The following is a 22792-nucleotide window of genomic DNA, read 5'->3' as shown; positions in this document are numbered from 1 at the left end:
ATTTCTCCAAAATCGTCATTAAAATTTAAAATTTTATTCTGTTCATCTACCCAACTTTTCACATCACAACAAAAAGCAGACCCGTATAACGTTTCAATTAAATAATAATAATAATATTTTTATTTTATTTATTAAAAGTTTGACAAGTTATCATAATATTACCATATACCGAATGTTAATTAAAATCTCTTCATATCCAAAATTTTGTGAAAAGAGTTGCATTTTGTTTATTTTAGTTCACTTTGCACTCCTGAAACACAGCTGAAACAGAGCAAAACAAATGCAAATAATGATAATGAATATTGATTGAGCGACGTTCATAAGTTGAATGAATTTCGTTTGGGGATTTCATGTCAACTATGATTATTTTAAATAGCTCATGGAAAATTTTTGCATTGAATATTTTAACAGCTGTTCAATATTAATTTTTTAATTATCGTTTTGTTTTATTTTTAAATTGTAATTCAAATTTTTATTTTATTAAAAAACTTTTAAATAAATAATTTGCATTTTTTTCACAAGTTTTAGGTACTTGAGTTAATAAAAATGCAGTGAAACAAAAAAAAAGAGTTATTTATGACTGAATATTTTTATCCATTTGTCTCGCGATAACAAATTGTAAATTAAACTTTTTTTCTCTTCGCAATTTTCTTTCACTTTCTTCTTTTGTCAACTTCTTGAACGGGTTCCATTTCACGATCATCATCATTCTTATTCAAATCATTCTTTTTTTCTCCATTTTTTACATCAACTTGAGTTCTGTGTCGTGAAATGAATGGTAATTTTTCTCAAACTTTCAAACAGAATTAATTATATATCATCTTTTATTATTTTGTTAAATAAAGAAAAAATACGAAAAAAGGGACCAAATTTGAAAATTAATTCGAATGGATGGAGACGAAAAAAAAGTACAAGATTTTTATTTATTAAATATTTACGAAGAAATGCTCCTTAAGTATTTTTTTTTCTGTCTCCCTTCATCGAATTCGAATTCAAATTCAATCCTTTCCTTTTGCGATTTACTTAAAAAAAAGGTGTTTTTGAAATAAAATAAAATAAATGTATGAAAAATGATAACTCCTTATGAATAAGTGATAAATATACTTAAAGGATAAATATTTAACAATCTGAGTCCCAAAAGCGTCGATGATGACCTTTTTTAATTCAGAGAAAAGTTACAGATTGAATTTTTGGATTTTTTTTGGGTGACCTTCATTTTTTTGTAAATTTTTTGTTAAGTCGTAAATTTTCGTATACGTTTATCTGTAATCAGTCCGATTGTAATCCCAATATGACTCTCCAGGGTGTCGTTTATGGGATTCTCTTGTGAGGTAATAGTTAAAATTTTTCATTGTAAATGTAAATTTTTAATCGTTATTTAAAGGATTTTTCGATATTTTTTACTCTGTGGTTAAAAAATAATGAATTTCAAATATTTAGTGTTAAAAAATTTTTTTGAAATTCATTCATTTTTAAACCACAGAGTACAAAGTTAACTCTTAAGTCACTTCAAAAACTTCTGAAACGAAGAAAAATCTACTTTCATTTTCTTTCTCAAACACATTTCGCAAAACCCATTTATCAAGACTTACTTTGCTCTATATTTTTTTATAGACTCATCTATTACTATCAGCATCAGACACAGTTCTTTTATTCAATCTTCACACTCTGCCATCTATTCAAATGATAATTTTTCATCTTCCATTCACGTTCAGCTTTGCAAAATTCCCTTACGTGCATTTGGGTTTAGTTGCCTTTTGGTGTGACCATTTTATGATGTCGCTGTGTATCTAAAACATGCAAAAACTTTTTCCCTTATCACGATAAAAAGTGTCGTTACCTCCTAATTTCACGTCATTCGGTAACCAGAGGGACAAATTCAGCTGATAAATTTCATGCAATTAACTTTTTTTTCAGTTTGCACATGGAGACGTCTGGTAGTTTGTAACCCAAAAAGTTTTTCAATTATTCAAATGAAATAAAGTGGAAAGAAAATCAACACTGATCGAATTAGTTGCGTTTCATCCGACTCTGAGCAAATTTGCTTGAACGGGAAAATTTTCTTGCACAAAGTTTTCTAAACGGAATAAATTGATTTAGTTAAATTGAATTGAATCAAGTATTTATGAGATGAGTTGAGTTGAGCGCACTTGAAGATTTAAGAGAGGGAAATCGCATAATTTCCGCAATTATTTCTAGCTGCATGAGAAAATAGAGCTTTTTGAACTCAACATGTAATTTCTTTGACCTCTCTCATACCAGTTTACATAAATAATTGATACTCGTATCCATCTCTTTCGTAACTAAATAAACGAATCTAAATTCATACAGCAGTTGCTTGATGAGAATTTTGCCATATTTTAGTTGGGATGAATGCTTCTCGAACACATATGCAACAAAAACCACTCATCATATTGTTACGACTGGCAGGCAGGCATTAAATATAAACCAGACACATTTATACAATACCTTTGCTCGGTTGTTTGAGGGAAGGGTGAGTTTTACTTTCTAATTCAGGACACGAAAACTGAATGTTTCATTTTCTATTCTAAAAGTTTCAATTTCAATTCAAGAAGTTTCAATTTCAATTCAAAAAGTTTCAATTTCAATTCTAAAAGTTTCAATTTCAATTCAAGAAGTTTCAATTTCAATTCTAAAAGTTTCAATTTCAATTCCAAAAATTTCAATTTCAATTCAAAAAGTTTCAATTTCAATTCAAGAAGTTTCAATTTCAATTCAAAAAGTTTCAATTTCAATTCAAAAAGTTTCATTTTCAATTCAAAAAGTTTCAATTTCAATTCAAAAGTTTCAATTTCAATTCAAAAAGTTTCAATTTCAATTCTGAAAGTTTCAATTTCCATTCCAAAAGTTTCAATTCAAGAAGTTTCAATTTCAATTCTAAGAGTTTCAATTTCAATTCAAAAAGTTTCAATTTCAATTCAATTTCAATTCAAGAAGTTTCAATTTCAATTCAAAAAGTTTCAATTTCAATTCTGAAAGTTTCAATTTCAATTCAAAAAGTTTCAATTTCAATTCAAGAAGTTTCAATTTCAATTCTGAAAGTTTCAATTTCAATTTCAATTTCAATTCAAGAAATTTCAATTTCAATTCAAAAAGTTTCATTTTCAATTCTAAGAATTTCAATTCAAATTCTGAAAGTTTCAATTTCAATTCAAAAAGTTTCAATTTCAATTCTGAAAGTTTCATTTTCCATTCCAACAGTTTCATTTTCAATTCTGAAAGTTTCAATTTCAATTCAAAAAGTTTCATTTTCCATTCCAAAAGTTTCAATTTCAATTCTGAAAGTTTCATTTTCCATTCTAAAAATTTCAATTTCAATTCAAGACGTTTCAAGTCAAATTCTGAAAGTTTCAATTTCAATTCTAAAAGTTTCAATTTCAATTCAAAAAGTTTCATTTTCCATTCCAAAAGTTTCAATTTCAATTCTAAATATTTCAAATTCAACTCAAAGTACCTCAACTTCTTTCCTCTTTCGAACCACAGGGCGATCTAAATATTATAGCAAAAGCAACTGCATCTGATACGCTGCAAAAAAGCATTTTGAACAGAGGCTGTGGTATTTTCAGGAAAATATCATCGCTTTAGCGTCATCGTCAAAATGCCTCTATGCCGGCTCCATTGTATCCAAGCAAACATATTGTTCGCTACGTTGAATAATTAATGCAGTACAATGTCATTCTCAAATGAAAATTTACATAATTATAGATAAAAGGCTGCTTCTCGCAGTTTTGCAGTTTATTGGCATTTTCGAGTGCGAAATTTTCTCAAGTCACTCATAAAAAGCAATTATCATCATGTTTGGAGATAGCGTCGACAAAATCTTTATTGTTTATTTGAACGAGAAAACCACTTAACTTGAACAAGTGTGAAACCATTCTTCACTTGACAGACAGCCGATAGACGCACGATCGATGCTTGTCTGTCTGTTTGTCTGCGTTCACGTGCACTGAAGAATTAATGGCTTTCCCGTTGCTCACTCAAATGAGATTAATGTAGTCTAAAATTAAAATCAGCCGTGATAACAGAAATTTATTCAGTGTTAACACCTCCGTGCATCGCATTTTTTATGTTCAAAGAGCTTCTTATCTGTCAAACGTTCTTTGGCGTCGTCGTCAACATCGTCGTCGTTGGCACAAGTGCGCATCATTTATTTCAAAGCAAATAAATAAAATTTCCGATCAGACAAAGATAAATAAATTCACTTTTTAACATGAAACACATTCGTTGGCAAAAGGAATTAAAATTCCTCCTACGCTTTGAAAATTTTTCTCTTTCCAAAGTTTACGCCTGGTAATTTGTAAAAAACCTAAACACTTAAAAAGTCTAAAATAATTCCACAAAATGTCAATTTAACCCTTTTTCCATCAACAAGGCATGCAAAAATTGCATTTATTACGCCTGACATGAATTTGAAGACAATACAAGCTTAACAAACTCAATTTGTCGTTCGTCAGCAAAAGGCACCGTCATCATCGTCATGGCAAAACAAACCTTAATTAGCGACGCATTTGTCACAAAACATCAACGAAAAAAAAAGTAAATCTAGATTGTCACATGAAAAACACACAAAAAAGTGCAAACAACTGACATTGATTAATTCACAAAAAAAAAAAAAAAAATGTGAAAAGCAAATTTCAACAGGATAACAGTAATAAGGGTAGATTAGCTCGACTTATCTATTGTTAGGCAATCTTCGTCGTTCATTGTCATCTTCTTAGAGGTTTAATGAAAAATGAATGATGAATTTTATTAAAATTGAAGATTTTGCGAACACGAAAAAAAGTAATTAAGAGAGATTTTGAGTAGATGGAGAATTCGTGGAAAATTTTTTACACTTTTTTGTTTGAATATTATTAATTTTCACTCATGAATTTAACTTTTTTTTTTTTTTTGAGAAATTACTCATTCAAAATATGACATGATAAAAATTAAAAAAAAAATAATTTTAAAAAATATTAATTATGTAAAATATTCTAAATATTTAATTAATTAATAAATAATTTAATTTAATTTTAATTTTTTTTTAATTTTAAATAAATAATTTTTTTTAATTTATACAATAAATGACATTAATTAAAGGGACTTGATTACTAACTAATCATAACATCTTATATATAGAAATTAATTAATAGTAGAATTTTTCTTATTTGACGACATTAAATTCATTATTGGATACACTAACAACTACTTAAATATCACAGCTCAAAATAAATAAATTTAATTTTAAATTAAATTATTTTTAAATATTTATTTAAATATATTTTTCATATTTTTTTATAACTAACTTTTATTTTTATATATTTTTATTTATTTATTTTATTAAATTTTTTTAAATTTTTATTTTTTTTTATTTTTTTTTCTTTATTTTTATTATTTATTAATTTTTTTTATTATTTTTATTTTATTAATTTAAATTTTAAAAATTAAAAAAAAAAAAAATAAAAACTGATTTAAAAACAAAATATTTAATAAAATTAAAATTTATATTAAATTATTCTAAATATTTAATTAATTAAATTTAATTTAATTATTTTTAATTTAAATTAAATAATTTATTAAATATTTATGCAAATATGTTTTTCATATTTTTTATACTAAAATGTTTTTATAACAAAAATTTTTTATGATTAAAAAAAGATAATTTACTTTTCAATACAATTTAAATCATTTTATTCGTATAATTAAATTAAAAATTTTTCCATAATTCAAAATTTTTACAACACAAATCTCTCATTTCACTAAATAAATATATTTTTTTTGTTATTAAAAACTTTAAATGAAAGTATTAAAACTTAAGTACAAATATTTCATAAAATTTCCTGTTAATCGTATTACAGCTGCTTACAAGTCTAGTCTACAATTTTACAAGTCTTGTTTCATCTTGTAAAACATGTAAAGATTTCGCTTTCGCAGAAAATGTTTGTCTCTTCTACATCCTTCAAAATTGAATCCTCTTACTAATCGACTGCCAATTGTGGAAAGTTTTTCGTCTCCAAGTTCGAAAAAGTTTTGATTAAAACATATGTTTGATTAAAAGTAATTTGCTGAAAAGGTTAAGTATTGAAGCTTGTCGCGAAAAAATCGACAATTTATCCTCAAACCAGACATTTTTCTTGAAATTTTTTTTTTAAATTATGCTAAAAGCTTGCAAACTTTTTTTTAAATAAAAAAAAATTGTTTTAAAAGTTTCCGGTTAACCAGTAACCATAAAAAAAAGTTTTCTTTTAACTTTTTCAAACTTAAAAAAAAATCCTACGGAACAAATCTGTCTGAAAACTTTTCCCTTTTTAAATTTCAATCAAAACAATTCCTTCGTTAAAAAGAAAAACACGAAAAAATGTCACATCTAATTAGAAACCAATTACCACACATCATCGCCATCAATTGCCAACCACAATTAAAATAATTAGATTTCAATTAGCACCTTTTTTGACCCAAAATCACATTTTCACTCAATTTCCATTAATGCACTTTATGCAACGAAATACATGAAATTTCAGACCAAAGCAAAACCAACAAAAGAGTGAAAAATCAAAACGTGGCAAAATTTAGTTTCATTTAAAATTAAAATCTTTTAAGTGCTTTTTCCACTTTTAGCGTAAAATTTCATGAGACAAGCTGCATAAAAATTTTCATTAATTAAATTCAAGATTTTTTTTGCACTTAAAATGTTAAAAGAAAGTCATCATCAACACTTTTTATTTATTTTCATAGAAAAAAAAATAATAAAAAAAAACATTTGAATGCAAATTAGTGAAATTTCATGAAAATGCATTTTTTCCACACTTAACAGTTGGATGCCTTCAAAAAAAAAATATTTATTTAATTACAATTCACACATGGGCGGTCTTCTTATTTTTTTTCTGTAAAAAACATTCACGCTGACATTTACAACTCTAAAGTAATTCGTGTAATGCAAAATTTTTTCATTATAATTTTTTACGGTCTTAATTTAGAATGAAAAATGCATCAACTAAGCGCCGTTAGCGAGGAAAAAAATATAAATAACACTCCGTACCTCCGTATCGCATAAATGTTTTGTAATTAATATGCGACAACAATTTTTTTGTGCACTTCACTTTCAACACCGCTTTTTATTTTCTACAACGACGTCATCGTGTCAACACTTTTTTTTTATTTTATACACAGAAAATATATTAAATTATGTCACCTTTAGATTTTGACATCATCACGGTGTTTGTTTATTCATAAAGTTTGTTTCTGTTTTGTTATCATTTTTCATGATTTTCACTTTTTCTATTTATTTACTTGTTTTTTTTTCATCAACTGTCGAAAACAACCGCCTTTTCCGTTAGATGGATCAACCATGACTGTTCCGTTTGAAGGCAAAATTCAAACTGCGGGACCAGATGATTCTTTGCCGTACATAACAAAGTTCTTGTTGTTATATCATCATCATCACATTTTCGCGAGAGAGAGAGAGTAAAAATTTTTGTGAGAGAGAAAATTGCTATAAAATTTTATAGCAAAAGATGTTAAAGTCACTTAGAGCGATTTTCACGGAAATTTATTACATTTATTGTAATTGCGGTGACTGACAAATGTCTGGGAAAATTTTTGCTACAAAATGAATGAAAGAAAAATAAATTAATGTATTTCCGTTAATTAGCTTTCTTTATGTCAACATTTGGGGTTTTTAATCAATCAAATGTTATCAGAATTGTGTTGACATGAAAGGGTTTATTTTTGCTCTGCTATTAATTATTTTAATTTTTGGTAAACTATAGGAATTTTAGCAAATATTTTCTTAGGAAATTAAAGGATACAAAAAGCACCTGATAGAAAATTATGTAGGCACTCGAAAAAAAAAGTGAGACATGTCAATCAATCTAAAGTAGAAATAAATGTATTGACAGTTTTATTCAAGTTTTTATCGCTATTTTATATGGCTTGTCACATCACATGATGTTGTTGATGGAAGCTGTCGTGAGTCATAAAATAAAGGTTTGCGCATTTACAGTCAATTTTGATATTGAAAGTTTAGCTTTAAAGTTGATGCGTTTCTTTTGAGATAAGGCAAAAATGGAGTCTAGATGATGTCTGTCTGTTAAAGTTTCTATAATATCACCTTTATTGGTTCGTTTCGATACTTTTTTCATAAATATCGAGAGTAAAAATTCTTACTTTACTTTTTAAAAACACTTAAATCCCATAGGATACCATGTCACGTAGAATAGTTGACTGTTCTTAAATGAATTAGCATATCGATTCTTCTGTGGAAATAATTCTTTCTTTTTTTCATTGTTCTGACATATTTATTCGAATTCAAAACTTGTAGGAGTCTGAAAAATGTTTTGAGATTCTCCGTTAAAAATTTTGTAGATTATATTTAAAAATGAAATTTTTCTTCTTTTTGATTAGGTTGGAATGTTCGACTTTTTTTCAGTTGTCTAAAGAAATACAGCCTCCGAGTAAATTTTTCTTAAAAGAGCAACAAAAATGCCACAAAATGGCGGTTGAATGAATAAAATCGGACTTTCCTCAGACTGATTTAGAGGGGCTCTAATTTATCATTTTTAATCATTTTATAACTCAAAAATGCCAAATAGTAAAATTTTTCTTTGAAAAAAAACTAAATCAACAAAAATGCCACAAAATGGTCAAAGCCATTTTTGAAAATTTATCAGATGGGCTTTAATTTATCATTTTTAATCATTTTATAACTCAAAAATGCCAAAAAATTGAAACTTTAAAAACTAAATCAATAGCAAAAAAACTGTGTCAAAGCAATTTTTGTCAAATCGTGCTTCAAATAGATAAAAATTTATCAGAGGACTCTAATTTATCATTTTTAATCATTTTATAACTCAAAAATGCCAAAAAATTGAAACTGAAAAAAAAAATTTCTTTGACATAGTTTTGTTTTAAAAACTAAATCAAGAACAAAAAAACTGTGTCAAAAACTGTGTCAAAGCCATTTTTGTCAAATCTTGCTCCAAATGGATAAAAATTTGTCAGAGGACTCTAATTTATCATTTTTAATCATTTTATAACTCAAAACTGCCAAAAAATTGAAACTGAAAAAAATTATTTCCTTTGACATAGTTTTGTTTTAAAAACTAAATCAAGAACAAAAAAACTGTGTCAAAAACTGTGTCAAAGCCATTTTTGTCAAATTTTGCTCCAAATGGATAAAAATTTGTCAGAGGGCTCTAATTTATCATTTTTAATCATTTTATAACTCAAAACTGCCAAAAAATTGAAACTGAAAAAAATTATTTCCTTTGACATAGTTTTGTTTTAAAAACTAAATCAAGAACAAAAAAACTGTGTCAAAAACTGTGTCAAAGCCATTTTTGTCAAATTTTGCTCCAAATGGATAAAAATTTGTCAGAGGACTCTAATTTATCATTTTTAATCATTTTATAACTCAAAACTGCCAAAAAATTGAAACTGAAAAAAAACTTTTTCTTTGACATAGTTTTGTTTTAAAAACTAAATCAAGAACAAAAAAACTGTGTCAAAAACTGTGTCAAAGCATTTTTTGTCAAATCTTGCTCCAAATGGATAAAAATTTGTCAGAGGACTCTAATTTATCATTTTTAATCATTTTATAACTCAAAAATGCCAAAAAATTGAAACTGAAAAAAATTATTTCCTTTGACATAGTTTTGTTTTAAAAACTAAATCAAGAACAAAAAAACTGTGTCAAAAACTGCCATTTTTGTCAAATCTTGCTCCAAATGGATAAAAATTTGTCAGAGGACTCTAATTTATCATTTTTAATCATTTTATAACTCAAAACTGCCAAAAAATTGAAACTGAAAAAAATTATTTCCTTTGACATAGTTTTGTTTTAAAAACTAAATCAAGAACAAAAAAACTGTGTCAAAAACTGTGTCAAAGCCATTTTTGTCAAATCTTGCTCCAAATGGATAAAAATTTGTCAGAGGACTCTAATTTATCATTTTTAATCATTTTATAACTCAAAACTGCCAAAAAATTGAAACTGAAAAAAAAATGAAAAAAATTATTTCCTTTGACATAGTTTTGTTTTAAAAACTAAATCAAGAACAAAAAAACTGTGTCAAAAACTGTGTCAAAGCCATTTTTGTCAAATCTTGCTCCAAATGGATAAAAATTTGTCAGAGGACTCTAATTTATCATTTTTAATCATTTTATAACTCAAAACTGCCAAAAAATTGAAACTGAAAAAAATTATTTCCTTTGACATAGTTTTGTTTTAAAAACTAAATCAAGAACAAAAAAACTGTGTCAAAAACTGTGTCAAAGCTATTTTTGTCAAATCTTGCTCCAAATGGATAAAAATTTGTCAGAGGACTCTAATTTATCATTTTTAATCATTTTATAACTCAAAACTGCCAAAAAATTGAAACTGAAAAAAAAATTTTTCTTTGACATAGTTTTGTTTTAAAAACTAAATCAAGAACAAAAAAACTGTGTCAAAAACTGTGTCAAAGCAATTTTTGTCAAATCTTGCTCCAAATGGAGCAAGAGAGGGCTCTAATTTATCATTTTTAATCATTTTATAACTCAAAACTGCCAAAAAATTGAAACTGAAAAAAAATTCTTTTGACATGGTTCTCGATTTATTTTTCAAATACTTAATTGAAAATTTTTCTTCAAATTTAATAATAGAAATTAAATATAATCATAAAAAAAAACGAAAATTTACCTTTTTAGTAAAATTTCCTTTAAAACATAAAATGCGCTCGCGTTTTTTTCGCAATAAAATCCTTTTCACACTGAACGGTCCATCTCATCAATTACCAAATCTGAACATTATGTTTATGTTTACTTTCTCTATATTTCACTCGTTTTCATCTTTATTTATGCCAAACTCTTATGAAACCATTTAACTTTTTCCCTTTGGAAATTTCATCAACACTCTTCAAGAAAAAAAAATCCATTAAAACTTGTTTACTGACTGATTTTCGTTCGTTTTATCGCACTTTTAGAGAGTACATTCTCGGCTCTTCCGCATCGTAAAGTCCTCCATGTAGAAAAAGATATCAACGAGAAACTTTGCTGTTGTTTATCATTTATTATTATTGTTATTGTAAAAGTCGAAAAATTCTTCAAGCGCAAAACCAATAACGTATCTCTCCGGAGAATTTACGTCGATTTACGTGAAAAAAGTGATAAAATAAAATTAAAAGTAGTTTGAGCTAAACATGACTTTGATTTAATTTTGAAATTTTAAACTGTTTGACATTGACTGACTGACGCGATTACAAGATTTATCTTGTTTCCCACATTTTTGCACTAACATTTAGTCAACCAACCGTAACAAAGTATTGTCAACATTCCTCCGTCTATACTTTGTTACACTATGTCAACATTTTTGCGGCATTTCTCGTCTTCTTCAGTACAACGATAGAAGATTTATGAGATCAACCGAAAAAAGGAGTAATTTAAATATTTGTTTTTCGAATATTTTCAGTAGATTATCGTTCAAACACAATTTCACGTATTTATGTCTAAATTTATCGCTGAAGAACATTTATCACTCAATTTTTTTTTTTTTTGATATACTTCATTGATTTTCTGAACTTATGGAATGATGAATGTGGATTAAAAAAGATCACATCATTGATAAAAATATTTGTTATTTTATGTGTTTTTTCATGCTTTTGTGATTGTTTGATTGCGTTGAATAATTTAATGATTCGCTTGTTTTTTTTTAAACCAATTGGGAGCAATTAATTTTTTATTTTTTTAGCAGCTTAACACTTTTTAGTGAAATTGGTCTAGGCTAGAGCTGTTCTTGGGCGAATTGTTAGTTCAGTAATGTTAACACGATTTGGAGTTCCAAGGATGTAATTGACGGCGTTGGAAACATCTTCAGAAATTAATCCCGTAATTTTATCCATGTCTTCTTTTTTGAGTCCCGCAACGATTCCAAGTTCAGTTTTGACGACTCCTGGACTAACATTCTGAAAATTTTTACAAAATTAGATTTAAAACAATTTTTAGTAAGGCGAATAAATTTAATATTTCCATTTTTTGTTCCATGAGGATTTTCTCGAGGGGGGGGGGGGGGAAATAAAAAATAAATATTTTTGAATTTTTTGTTTGTAATTTTTTAACGTTTTTAGACGTTAAACGTTGATTCTTAACATTTATTTAATTTTAGTTTATATTATTTTAAAATTTGAACTTAAAAGTAAAGAAAAATAAACAAAATCTCCCAAAATAAAAATTTTTGAAAAAAAATAATTTTGGTCACGTGACTTTCAAAAAATTTTTTTCAACATTTCAATAGAAAATGTCGTAATTAAGCAAATTTCTTTAGTTTTTTGTATAATTTTACCATAAACAGTAATTTTTCATGATTTTTTAATATAAAAATTCCAAAATATGTCAAAAATATTTGTATTTTATATTTAATTTTTATTTTTCCCCCTGAATTTTTTCGACAAAATCCGAGGGGGGGGAGACAAAAAATGGATATATTAAATTTATTCGTCTAAAAAAAATTCAAAACTTACCGAAACTCTGATGTTGTTATTAGGTTTCGACATGAGCTCATACCACAAAATTTCAGACAAATTCTTCACAGCATGTTTTGTTGCCGCATATACATTCGTTCCAAACTGAGCTTGACTTATATTACCCGAAATTTGTCCAGCTAACGAACCAATATTGATGACGTACGATTCCTCGCCATGTTTTTGCATCATCTTCACAGCTTTGCGTGAGCATAAGGCGAGTCCCGTGAAATTTGTGTTAATCTGTTCGATAATTTCCTCGTCAGTTAACTTATCGCCTGATAATTGATTGGCACGCCAAACTCCAGCATTGTTGATCCAGATGTGAACTTTGCCGACACTCGATTCGAGCCATTCGAAAGTCTTTTTGATGGACTTTGGATCACTTACGTCACATTCGTGGGCAGTAATTTTGCCTTTAAAGTCTTTGTGGGCAGCAGCAAGTGCTTCAACACGGTCCTTACGACGAGCAAGACCAACGACATTGACTCCGTGCTTTGCCAAGTCGAGAACAATGGCAGCGCCGATGCCTGAACTTGCGCCTGTAACAACAGCTGTCTTTCCGATCCAAGGGAACATTTTGATATGAGGTGATTTTTGACAGTTCTATGGGTAAGTTTGTTTTTGTAGTTAAGAGATATTTTTTATCTGGGCTTGGTATCAGATAAGAAATGAGCGATTGATGTTTTTAACGAAAATAAAAATCACGCTGATTTTGTTTATTTTTTTTATAAATCGCTTCGACATGAATCAATCAAAGGTTTAGTTCTAACTAACACATTTCAGAAAAAAAAAATTATTTAATTTCAAATATTTTAAGTCTTTCTCCGAGAAATGAGAAAATTTTCAAAATGTGCATTGGGTTCAAAGTTTAAAAGGTTCAAAAATTACAAATTTGGATTAAGAAAATAATCAAAATGTGTTCTGGGTTGAAATTTATAATAAACAGAAAATCAAAAATACTCATTGGGTTATGTCACGTGGTCAAAATTTTGAAAATTTGCATTAGGATAAAAATTTAAAATGTACATTGGGTTAAAAAAATATCAAATATGAAATAGTGAAGTTTTAAATTTAAAATTAAGTCAAATATTCACAAGTATAAAGGGCAGTTATTTAAAAATATGCACTGGGTCGAAAAAATTGAATGTGCTATGGGACATAATTAAAAATGTTTTCTGGGATGAAAATCGAAAATGAATTTTAAATCCAAAATTTTATTTTTTTTCAAAAAAACAAAGATCAACTTAATACTTTTAGGTTAAAAATTTTTAATTTTTTTTTAAAGATCGAAAATTTTAAATACGCAATAGGTTTAAAACTGAAATACGAGATTATCGTTTTTCTAACGAAAACTTTTTTTTTAAGTTTATTTTTAACTAATAAACAGATTTCGAGGGACGAATTGTCAATTCACTCACATTAACAGATAACGGAGTGCTGAGTAAATAAATTACTGAGTCAGCGATGTCTTCAGGTTTCAATCCAACAAGTTTATCTCTCAATTCTTTCGACATTCCTGCTTTGATAAAAATATCCGTGTAAACAATTCCGGGACTAATATTCTATAAAAAAATTTTTTTCATAAAATTTTCTTAAAAAAAATTCTGAAAAATTACCGAAACTCGTATCTTATTATGAGACTTTGCAGCAAGCTCAATTCTCAAGATCTCCGTGATATTCGCAGCTGCATGTTTTGTTCCAGCATAAACATTAGTTCCCATTTCCGCAAGAGTATTTGATGCACTTAACATCCCAGCGACACTGTTAATGTTAATGAGATATCCCGGCTCGTCGTTTTTCTCCATGAGTCTCACCGCTTTTCGACTACACAGCACCAAACCAGTGAGATTTGTGTTAATTGTTGCAATTACTTCGTCATCTCGAAGTGCTTCATTCGTTAGCTTTGAGGCACGCCAAATGCCAGCGTTGTTGATCCAAATGTGGATCGGACCGATATTTCGCTCGATGTAACGAAAAACTGCTTCGATGGATTTGGGATCGCTGACATCGCAAGATAAGGCGAGAATTTTACCCTTTCCAGCATTTTGTTTCGCCAAAGCTTCAATGGGAGTTTTGCGACGAGCCAGTCCAATGACGTTGATGCCATGATCAGCTAAAGAACACAAAATGGAAGCGCCTATTCCCGCACTTGCGCCTGTAACAACTGCCGTTTTGCCGATCCATTTTTCCATGTTGTTGGTCTGGCAGGGTTTCGAGTTGAAATGACGACGGAAATTATCTCATTTTCGCAAAATATCTGACAAAGTGAAGCGAAAAATTGGTTTCAAATGGAAAATTTTTCGGTAAGAATTGTAATCGATCCAAAAGTTAATTTAAAATTTTTAATTATTAAATATTAAATTTTTTTTTTTAAAAATTAAAAATTTTAAAAATTAAAAATTTTATTAAAAATTAAAAATTTTATTAAAATTTACAAATTTTATAAAAAATTAAAAATTTTATTAAAAAAAAATTAAAAATTTTATTAAAAAAAAAATTAAAAATTTTATTAAAAATTAAATTTGGAGAAAATCAAAATTAACACATTTTAATTATTTTTTAACTTGAAATTTACAAATTTAATTTTTTTTTAATTTTTTTTAGGAAATTAGGAGAAATCAAAATACAAAATAAATCAACAAAAAAAAAATTCCAGAATATTTGACCGATAAACTGACAAAAAAACTGAGCTTCGGAGAAGAAGTGATTTTAGACTGCCAAATTACTTGACAAATGGAGCACAAAACTCATTTTATTACAAAATATTAAACGAATACAACAAAATGAAACGAGTAGTAACACCTTCGACCGATTCGAAAAAGTTTTCAGAAAATCTCAAAAGAAAATTTACAAATCCCAAAGATTATTTTTTACTAAAAATAACACAAATTTACCTTAAAATTGCTTTAAAATCAATTTTTCGCGAAATTTTAGCTAAAAATTAAGAAAAAAAAATCTTTTATGAAGTAAACTTTATAAAATCGCCATTTGCTAATTCAATATTCAATAGAATTCAATTTCAAGGTTCATTCAAAATAATGATGATATCAAAATTCTTTTGTTTTATTTTAATATTTGCTCGACATTTGAAGTGTCTATCTAAGCAAATAAATTCCGTACGTTCAAAAATTTACATAAAAATAAAAATCATACGAAAATTATTTACATTGGAGAGTTCATAGGTCGAATTGTCAATTCTGTGACATTAACTGACTCTGGAGTGCTCATCAAATAAACGACAGCATCCGCAACATCTTCAGCTTGGAGTCCATTGAGAGCTTTTTGAGCTTCTTTTGACATGCCAGCGGTGTCAAAAATTTCAGTCATGACAGCTCCGGGACTTACAGACTGAAAAAAATAATTTTTTAGATGAAATTTTGAAAAAAAAAATTAAATTCTTACTGAAATCTTGATTTTATTGTTGGGCACAGCAGCGAGCTCCAATCGCAATATTTCAGTAATTGACGTCACTGCATGTTTCGTGCTCATGTAAACGTTTATTCCATGCTCTGCCATCATTCCATTTGCACTAGTTTGACCCGCGATACTATTGATGTTGATAATGTATCCTGCTTCGTCATTTTTTTGCAGGAATTTTAAAGCTTGTCGCGAACAGAGAACAAGTCCCGTGAAATTCGTGTTCACAGTATCGATGATTTCCGAGTCTTTTAACGATGGATTGATCAATTTATTGCATCGATAAATCCCGGCGTTGTTAATTAAGACATGGAAGGTTCCAAAAGTCTTTTCGATCCAATCGAAAGCGGCGTCGATGGATTTTGGATCAGAAACATCGCAAGCGAATGAATGAATTTTTCCTTTTGCGGATTTATTTTGTTCCGCAAGAGCTTCAATGCGGTCCTTGCGACGTGCTAAACCGATAACATTGACACCAGCTTTTGCGAGAGCGACGAGAATCGCAGCTCCGATGCCCGAACTTGCGCCTGTAACGACAGCTGTCTTGCCAATCCACTTGTCCATGATGAGAATTAATTCACGACTGAATCGGAAGTGCGAAGTACCTCGCTCTTATAGTGTTTTATCAATGTTTGGCTATGTAGAAGCTACTCCCATATTGACAGTGTACATAATTTAGATTTTCAAATCATAACGGAGAGTGGGGGAAATGAGTAAGCATTTTTGATATTTTTTAATAAATTACATTAAATTAATTTTAACATGACATGAAAAAATTTTATTTGTCGAAAAATGAAAAAATATCTAAAATAAGATGTTTTAAATAAAAAATAATTGTTTTTAACAAAATTTTGAAAAAAAATAAATTCGAGTCTATTTAAGTAAATTCGAAATAAATTTTAATTTGATTTTTAAATTAAAATTATTTTAAAAATAAAAAAAATTAATTTAAAATTTTTATTTATTAATTTTATAATTTTATTTAATAATTATTTAATTTTTTAATTAATTAATTAAAAAAAAATTTGTATTTAAAAATTTTACAAAAATTATTTATTTTAAAAAATTTTTTTTATTTTGCTAAATTTTAAAACATTAAATTAAAATATTTAAATTTAAAATATTTAATATTAATTTATTATTTTTTTTATTTTTAATATATTTATTTATTTTTATTTTTTTTTTTTGAAAAAAAATTATTTAAAAACTCAACTGAAAATATTATTATTTTTTTTAATTATTTCATTAAAATACTTATAAAGTTGAAAAAATTTTCATTTTCTTAATTAATTTTTGAAAATATTTATTTTTATTTAATAAAAATTTTCAATTTTTTTAATTTTTTAAAAATCTTTTTTAAAAAAAATAAAAAAAAAATAACAAAAATTAAAAAAAAAATTAAAATGGTGAATTCAGAAGACGAATTGTCAATTCAGTAACATTAACGGACTCTGGAGTGCCCAACAAATAAACGACAGCATCAGCAACTTCTTCCGGTTTCAATCCTTGTAAAAGTTCAAGTCCTGCCTTTGACATGCCAGCGATTTCAAAAATGTCTGTTTTCACAACTCCGGGACTGACACTCTAAAAAAATTTTTAAAAATTAGAAAAATTTGAAAAATTAAAAAAAATTAAAAATTTACAGAAACTTTGATCTTATTATTCGGATTAGAAGCAAGCTCTAATCGCAAAATCTCAGTAATTTGCGTGACTCCATGTTTAGTCGACATATAAACGTTCGTTCCGTAATCTGCCATGACGCCACAAGCACTCATTTGTCCCGCAATACTGTTTATATTAATGACGTAACCTGCTTCGCCATTTTTCTGCATGAGTTTTACGGCTTTTCTGCTGCAAAGTACGAGACCCGTGAAATTTGTGTTGACAGTGTCGATAATTTCCGAGTCTGTCAAAGCATCGTTGGTCAATTTGTTACAACGCCAGATCCCGGCGTTGTTTATCCAAATATTTACTGTTCCAAAGGTCTTTTCAATCCATTCAAAAGCGGCATCAACGGACTTTGGATCAGAAACATCGCAAGCGAATGAATGAATTTTGCCCTTTGCGGATTTATTTTGTTCAGCAAGAGCTTCAATGCGGTCCTTGCGACGTGCCAAACCGATAACATTAACGCCAGCTTTTGCGAGAGCGACGAGAATTGATGCTCCGATGCCAGAACTTGCGCCTGTAACGACAGCTGTTTTGCCAAACCACTTGTCCATGATGAGAGTTTGTTCACGACTGAATCGTGTATGTGAAAAAAATTCACGCTAATCGTGTTTTATTTATTTTTGTATTTGAATGTGTACTTAGTAGATACAGAAGTACACATTTTTATCATATCAACAATTATTTATTTTACATTCACAAACATGAATTGTTTATTTAGGAATTTTATTTTTCTGTTATTTTAAAATTTTTTAAAATTAATTTTATTAATACTCCAAAATTTTAAATAAAAAAAAGTGATGCAAAAAATATTTTTTAATTAATTAAAAATAATTTAAAAAATTAAATAAAAAAAAAATTTCTTTAAATCAAAAATTATTTTGAATTATTAAACAATCTGAAAATTTTTAATAAAATTTTTTTTATTAATTCAAAATTATTTTAAAAAATCTAAAAATTTTAAATTTAAAAATTGAATTAATTTTTTTTATTTTTTTTTTAATCTGAAAATTTTTAATAATTTTTTTTTTTATTAATTCAAAATTATTTTAAAAAAATCTAAAAATTTTAAATTTAAAAATTCAATTAATTTTTTTTTTAATCTGAAAATTTTTAATAAAAAATTATTTTTTATTAATCAAAAATTATTTTTAAAAATCTAAAAATTTTAAATGAAAAAATTAAATTAATTTTTTTTTATTTTTTTTAAATCTGGAAATTTTTAATAAAAAATTATTTAAAAAAATCTTTTATTTTTTAATTGATTAAATTTAATTATTAATTTGATTAAAAAATAAAAATACATAAAATATAATTATTAATTAATAAATAAAAGATTTTTTAAAATAAGTATTAATTATTAAAAATGTAATTTTTTTAAGAATATTTTTAATTATTTTTTTTTCATTAAAATACACAATAAAGGTTTTTGTAAATTAATATTTAACAAAAATAAAATTCATTTTAGATTTTAAACTTTAAAAAAAAATCATTAAAATTGCGAATTCATAGGGCGAATCGTTAATTCTGAAACATGAACAGACTCTGGAGTACTCAATAAATAAGCAACAGCATCAGCAATATCTTCTGATTTCAATCCATCAAATTTTTTAAGTCCTTCTTCTGGTATGCCAGCGAGTTCAAAAATGTCAGTCATCACAATTCCCGGACTGACACTCTAAAAAATATCAAAAAAATGATAAAATTTGATAAAATCTCAATTAATTTTTAAAATAATTACTGAAACTTTAATTTTATTCTCAGGCTTCAAAGCGAGCTCCAATCGCAAAATTTCCGAAATATTCGTGACTCCATGTTTCGTCGCCTGATAAACATTCGTTCCTAGTTCTGCCATGAAACCACAAGCACTAATTTGTCCCGCGATGCTGTTAATGTTAATTATGTAACCTGCTTCGTTATTTTTCTGCATGAGTTTCACTGCTTTTCTGCTACACAAAACGAGGCCTGTGAAATTTGTGTTAACAGTATCGATAATTTCCGAGTCTTTCAATGCATCATTGGTTAATTGGTTACAACGCCAGATTCCAGCGTTGTTAATAAAGACATGGAATGTTCCAAAAGTCTTTTCGATCCAATCGAAAGCGGCGTCGATGGATTTTGGATCAGTAACATCGCAAGCGAATGAATGAATTTTGCCTTTTGCGGATTTATTTTGTTCCGCAAGAGCTTCAATGCGGTCCTTGCGACGTGCCAAACCGATAACATTAACGCCAGCTTTCGCGAGAGCCACGAGAATTGCTGCTCCGATGCCCGAACTTGCGCCTGTAACGACAGCTGTCTTGCCAATCCACTTGTCCATGATGAAAAGTCGTTAAATACTGAAGTAAAAATTGAAAAGTAACGAGAGTTTAAGTATCTTTTTTTATCTTATCTTTCGCATCATTCGTAGATTTTACATACAAGACTCAAAACTTGTAATTTGTAATTCTTGTTTTTTTACATGTTTTGCTATTCATTTGTTTCGAATACGGTCTTTACTTCGTGCCTGTCTGGTTAATGTTTATTGCATGAAACAGCAGAAATTTCATGATGTCGTGTAGTAAATATTAAGCAGAATAGAACAAAAAAGAGAGTAAAGTGTAGATCAAGGTCAAGGCCAATTATGGGATTCGCATTGCCAGATGAAATCAGGTTGCTCAGTTTTATTTATGAAGAGAACAAATATTTTAAAAGACTTTTTAAGTCTTCATTAAATATGTTTTAAGATTACTTAATTATTTAAGTAAATGAAAAAATCCTAAAGTACTTTTAATCTTTTTATCTGAGAAGACTTGGAGAATTGATTTATTTATTTATTTAGCGTATGCCGCAGAGTTGATTAAAAATTTTTCATTTATCTTGAAATTGTAAACAAAAGGAAATGTCTGTAAATTATCATTCGTAGACAGAGGAAATAAAAAAAGTCTGCATGATAACGTGTGAAAAGTAAATGAACTAGATTTAATTTTTTATTAAAAAACTATTTCGAAATAAATAATTTTTTATTGACAAATAAAATTTAATTTAAAAATACTTGAATTAGCGTAAAGCAATTTTCAAATTTTAACGGTATTGATCGGTTATTTCATATTTCAAATTTTTTGAAAGTCTCTAATTATTATGTAAATTTTGCTTTAAAAAATTTTCAATTAATTTTATTGAATTTAATTAATTAATTTAATTTAATAATTTAATTTAATATTTGATTAAATTTAATTAATTTTTAATTTTTTTTAAATATCAATTTTTATTTAAAAACAAAAATTTAACTTTTAAAAAATTAACTTAAAGTTAAAAAAAAACAAAAATAATTTTTGAAAACTGAATTAGCTAAAAACGATTTACAAATTTTTGCGGTTTTTATCGGTTATTTCTGTTTCAAATTAAATTTATAAAGAGTTTGGCTTGAAAATTTTAAAACAATAAATTTTTTCACAAATTTTGTCTTATGTTTATGTTCATTTAAAAAAAAATCACTTTTTCGATTCAAAAAACATTAAATATTTTTAATGCATTTACAACTTTGAAGAAAAAAAGGCGCTATTTTTTTAAATATTTTTTTAAAAATTATTAATTGATCAACATTATAACAAAAACAAATTAAGTTAAAAAAAATAATTTTAAAAAAACATAATTATATTTAAAAATTGAATTAGCGAAGAAGCAATTTACAAATTTTTGCGGTTATTATCGGTTATTTTCCATTTTTTCTCCATTTTTAAACTTTAAACATCAAACAATTAAAAATTTAAGTCTAATAGAAAATTTACATAAAGTATTTCCTCCTTAAAACCAAAAATACCAAAATTTAATTCACATTTAAATTCTATTCTAAAAATAGACGCTAAATGGCTCGTTAGTGTGTCTTTAAATAATCAAATTACTTCTCATTGTTTCGTACAACTTCTACACCTAAAATGTTGCTAAAATCGAATAAATTATTTAAATGAAAGTAATTAAGAGAATCTCGTGAAGCACCCTTCAACTTGTTCAACTTTCTTTAAATTTTCATTGCTCATTTTATTCTATTTCCAGAAGTGAAACAGTTTTGATTGTTTTTTATTCAAATTTAAATTCATCTCACGTCAAATTTGTGTAAATCCAAATGGAATCAGTGTCCTGTAATTAAGACACGACATTTAATTGACATATAGATGAAAAGTCAAAAGCAGGTGAACAAACTCATGAATCATTTTTTTACGAGAAAAATTTCCACAGAGGTTATTATCCGCACTACTGTAAGCGCAAATAAAAGCAAATTAATGTTTGTCCATGTTTATTATTATTACATCATGCCATACGACGGAGGATTACCATAATCTCGTGTACGTGACAAAGGCTCCGTATTGAGACCTTAATGCAAAATCCTAATTGAAATGAATGTCCTTCCGTAATTGCGATACGTTGTAAATAAATATTTAATAGACAATTATTTGCATGCTCGTTGCCGTAACTGCTGTAATGCGAATGAAATTATGATAATTAAACAAGACAAGAAATTGTTCCTGCTGGAGCGACGATAAATGGCAGCAGCCTGACATCATCAATTGACTAAACAAACTTTTTGTGGTTTCCTCGTGACTTTTTCTCGTTTCGTGTTTCGGCGCATGATAAAATGCATATATGTACAAAATTTAATTAAACAAACTTTCTCGTGCGATATATGCAAATAAATTGTACAGACATTTCAATTTCATTCATTATTTGATTAAGTTTTTGTTTGTTTGTTTTCGAGCGAAAATAAACAGAAGCACTTTGAAAATTATTACATGTCTGTAACTTGGCCTAATGCAATAAAGTACAATAAATAAATAAATTCAAAGATATTGCTTTGTTTGTTTAACTGCAATTTAACAAAACAAACGTATCTAATTACTCGCCTCTTTGATCATTTGGAGCGATCGTTCAGGTTATGTGACACACATCGAGTAACTATTGAAGTCAAACTAAAAAAAAATCGATATCTCACAAGTCAAAATATCTGCGAGATTGTGCATTGGGGTGAATTTTGAAAATGTGCATTGGGACAAAATTTGAAAATGTGCATTGGGACAAATTTTGAAAATGTGCATTGGGACAAAATTTGAGAATGTGCTGAAATTTCAAAATGTATTTTGGGGTAAAATATCAAAATAAATTTTGCCCAAATATACATTTTGAAATTTTGGCCCAATGCACATTTTTAAATTTTGCCCCAATGCACATTCTAA

At 27.2% G+C, this 22792-nt stretch overlaps 5 protein-coding genes across 5 annotated transcripts; all 5 read right to left on the bottom strand.

Moving 5' to 3' along the window:
• Positions 1 to 11753: 11753 nt before the first annotated feature.
• Positions 11754 to 13073, bottom strand: LOC134827023 (farnesol dehydrogenase-like). The gene is made up of 2 exons (XM_063839549.1): positions 12495 to 13073; positions 11754 to 11939 (listed from the first exon to the last, which is right to left on the bottom strand). Exons 1-2 carry the CDS (start codon positions 13071 to 13073, stop codon positions 11754 to 11756), a joined length of 765 nt encoding a protein of 254 aa, XP_063695619.1.
• An 800-nt stretch (positions 13074 to 13873) lies between these two features.
• On the bottom strand, positions 13874 to 14689 carry LOC134837789 (farnesol dehydrogenase-like). The gene is made up of 2 exons (XM_063853177.1): positions 14114 to 14689; positions 13874 to 14059 (listed from the first exon to the last, which is right to left on the bottom strand). The coding sequence occupies exons 1-2, from the start codon at positions 14687 to 14689 to the stop codon at positions 13874 to 13876; spliced, it is 762 nt and encodes a 253-aa protein (XP_063709247.1).
• Positions 14690 to 15533: 844 nt separating this feature from the next.
• LOC134827134 (farnesol dehydrogenase-like) lies at positions 15534 to 16485 on the bottom strand. The gene is made up of 2 exons (XM_063839683.1): positions 15900 to 16485; positions 15534 to 15845 (listed from the first exon to the last, which is right to left on the bottom strand). The coding sequence occupies exons 1-2, from the start codon at positions 16476 to 16478 to the stop codon at positions 15660 to 15662; spliced, it is 765 nt and encodes a 254-aa protein (XP_063695753.1). The 5' UTR covers positions 16479 to 16485; the 3' UTR covers positions 15534 to 15659.
• A 666-nt stretch (positions 16486 to 17151) lies between these two features.
• Positions 17152 to 18144, bottom strand: LOC134838527 (farnesol dehydrogenase-like). The gene is made up of 2 exons (XM_063854073.1): positions 17558 to 18144; positions 17152 to 17498 (listed from the first exon to the last, which is right to left on the bottom strand). The coding sequence occupies exons 1-2, from the start codon at positions 18134 to 18136 to the stop codon at positions 17313 to 17315; spliced, it is 765 nt and encodes a 254-aa protein (XP_063710143.1). The 5' UTR covers positions 18137 to 18144; the 3' UTR covers positions 17152 to 17312.
• Positions 18145 to 19074: 930 nt separating this feature from the next.
• On the bottom strand, positions 19075 to 19902 carry LOC134837788 (farnesol dehydrogenase-like). The gene is made up of 2 exons (XM_063853176.1): positions 19324 to 19902; positions 19075 to 19260 (listed from the first exon to the last, which is right to left on the bottom strand). The coding sequence occupies exons 1-2, from the start codon at positions 19900 to 19902 to the stop codon at positions 19075 to 19077; spliced, it is 765 nt and encodes a 254-aa protein (XP_063709246.1).
• Between the last annotated feature and the right edge of the window lie 2890 nt (positions 19903 to 22792).

The sequence above is a fragment of the Culicoides brevitarsis genome, chromosome 1 (genome assembly GCF_036172545.1).
Source record: "Culicoides brevitarsis isolate CSIRO-B50_1 chromosome 1, AGI_CSIRO_Cbre_v1, whole genome shotgun sequence".
Lineage (NCBI taxonomy): Eukaryota > Metazoa > Arthropoda > Insecta > Diptera > Ceratopogonidae > Culicoides > Culicoides brevitarsis.
The sequence above is the reverse complement of the archived record's forward strand: the minus strand, read 5'-3'. Positions and strand labels throughout refer to the sequence as shown.